This window comes from Cyprinodon variegatus, unplaced genomic scaffold (genome assembly GCF_000732505.1).
Source record: "Cyprinodon variegatus isolate N-32 unplaced genomic scaffold, C_variegatus-1.0 Scaffold423, whole genome shotgun sequence".
NCBI lineage: Eukaryota > Metazoa > Chordata > Actinopteri > Cyprinodontiformes > Cyprinodontidae > Cyprinodon > Cyprinodon variegatus.
This window is the reverse complement of record NW_015150876.1, coordinates 165,475-166,971: the sequence shown is the minus strand read 5'-3', so window position 1 is coordinate 166,971 and position 1,497 is coordinate 165,475. Positions and strand designations below refer to the sequence as shown.

The 1,497-nt window shown below is 34.6% G+C and overlaps 1 protein-coding gene across 1 annotated transcript in view; it reads left to right on the top strand.

The window, feature by feature from the left end:
- The window catches only part of LOC107093391 (procollagen galactosyltransferase 1-like), a 13,501-nt gene that overhangs the window by 6,980 nt on the left and 5,024 nt on the right, over positions 1–1,497 (top strand). Inside the window, exons 2-3 of the mRNA XM_015388424.1 lie at positions 650–760; positions 867–984. Of these exons, the coding sequence (XP_015243910.1) occupies positions 650–760; positions 867–984 (229 nt within the window). The remainder of the gene's footprint in view (positions 1–649; positions 761–866; positions 985–1,497) is intronic.

The window sequence follows — 1,497 nt, the reverse complement described above, 5'->3', positions numbered from 1 at the left end:
CCTTACAATGTGAATTAAGGCGTCTGATTGGGGGAAAAAGGATCCTCTAATATCTGATTCAGCTAAATAGTCAATATTCGGGTATTGGTGCATCTCTAATCTGTCTGTCTCTCTGCCTTTCCAAATTAAATCACTTCTTTTAAAGTCGTATGTAATTTTTCTCCTACTTGACAGTTTGGAACTGCCTAGTGTCAGTCTGTCATACAGTTCCAATAAGATACCTACAACATCTTAGATAGATTAATCTTACCAACAATGGTTAATCTCAGATTTTTTAAATCTTTCGCTTCAATTCTAAGGTTTTACAGACAAAGTCTCACTTCTCCATTGTGTCTTTTGTATGCTTTTTATATTTCTATTAGAAAACCTTCCTTAAAACTGCTTATCTATAACAATATCGTCTCAGTTGACTGTTTTTTGTTGCACGACGGTGGGATTACAGACATTTGTGTCAGTTCCCACAGCTACATACAAAGGGATTACAAAATGTGAACACAGGGCCATTGTTATTCGAGTCAAGGTTTTTTCTTTCAAACTAGTCTCTAGTTGAACTCAGTCTGGCAACACTTCTGCAATAAATCATCATAAAACTTTTTTTCACCTGTTCCTGTTCTTGGTCCAACGTGCTGATACTCTTGCATATTTACAGGGTAGCAACAGATCACAATGAGGACAATACCACAACAATTCTGCGTGAGTGGCTTTTAAAGGTGCAGAGCTTTTACCATTATGTAGAGTGGAGGCCAAAAGAAGAACCCAGGTTAGTTAAACTTCTGATATAATTTGATGTCACCTAACCCAAAGCCAAAGTAAACTAACAAATTATAGAAAAAGATCAACTAATAACTTTAGGATGTCTTTCTAAGTCATTACAAGGATGAAGATGGTCCAAAACACTGGACAGACCTCCGTTATGAGCATATTATGAAGCTCCGGCAAGGAGCATTGGAGTCCGCTCGTGAGATGTGGGCAGACTACTTGATGGTAGGTCAAAGCACTGCTGTATGGATAGATATTGGCACACATTATGACAAGAACAGTTTCCATTATTTAGCCCTAAGCTAACTTTTAACCCACTTTTAACCTATAGCAGGAGCCAGTAGATTGTGGTAAAATGATGACACATTACAATTACAGTTGTAATATATGAGGAGAATATGGTGCTTGGTTTGACTCGCTTTGTCTTGCCTAAGGTCTAAATCACAATATAATTCATCTGTATAATTCATTCTCTCCTGCTTAGCCCACATTGTTTTGCTTTACTGGTGTATAATTCCGAGGTTTCATAGATTTAAATTTGCAGTAATTATGTCTCCTTTGTTTTGCTTTTGAGTTTCTTCTGATAATAGAAAAATAAATATATGGAAAATTTATTCTAACTAAACCAATAAAAGAAGTTATTAAACCCCATTTAGGATTAACATCCACACTTGTTTTTTTTTATTTTAATTTTTTTATTTTTTTATTTCTTTTTTTATTATTATTATTATTATTATT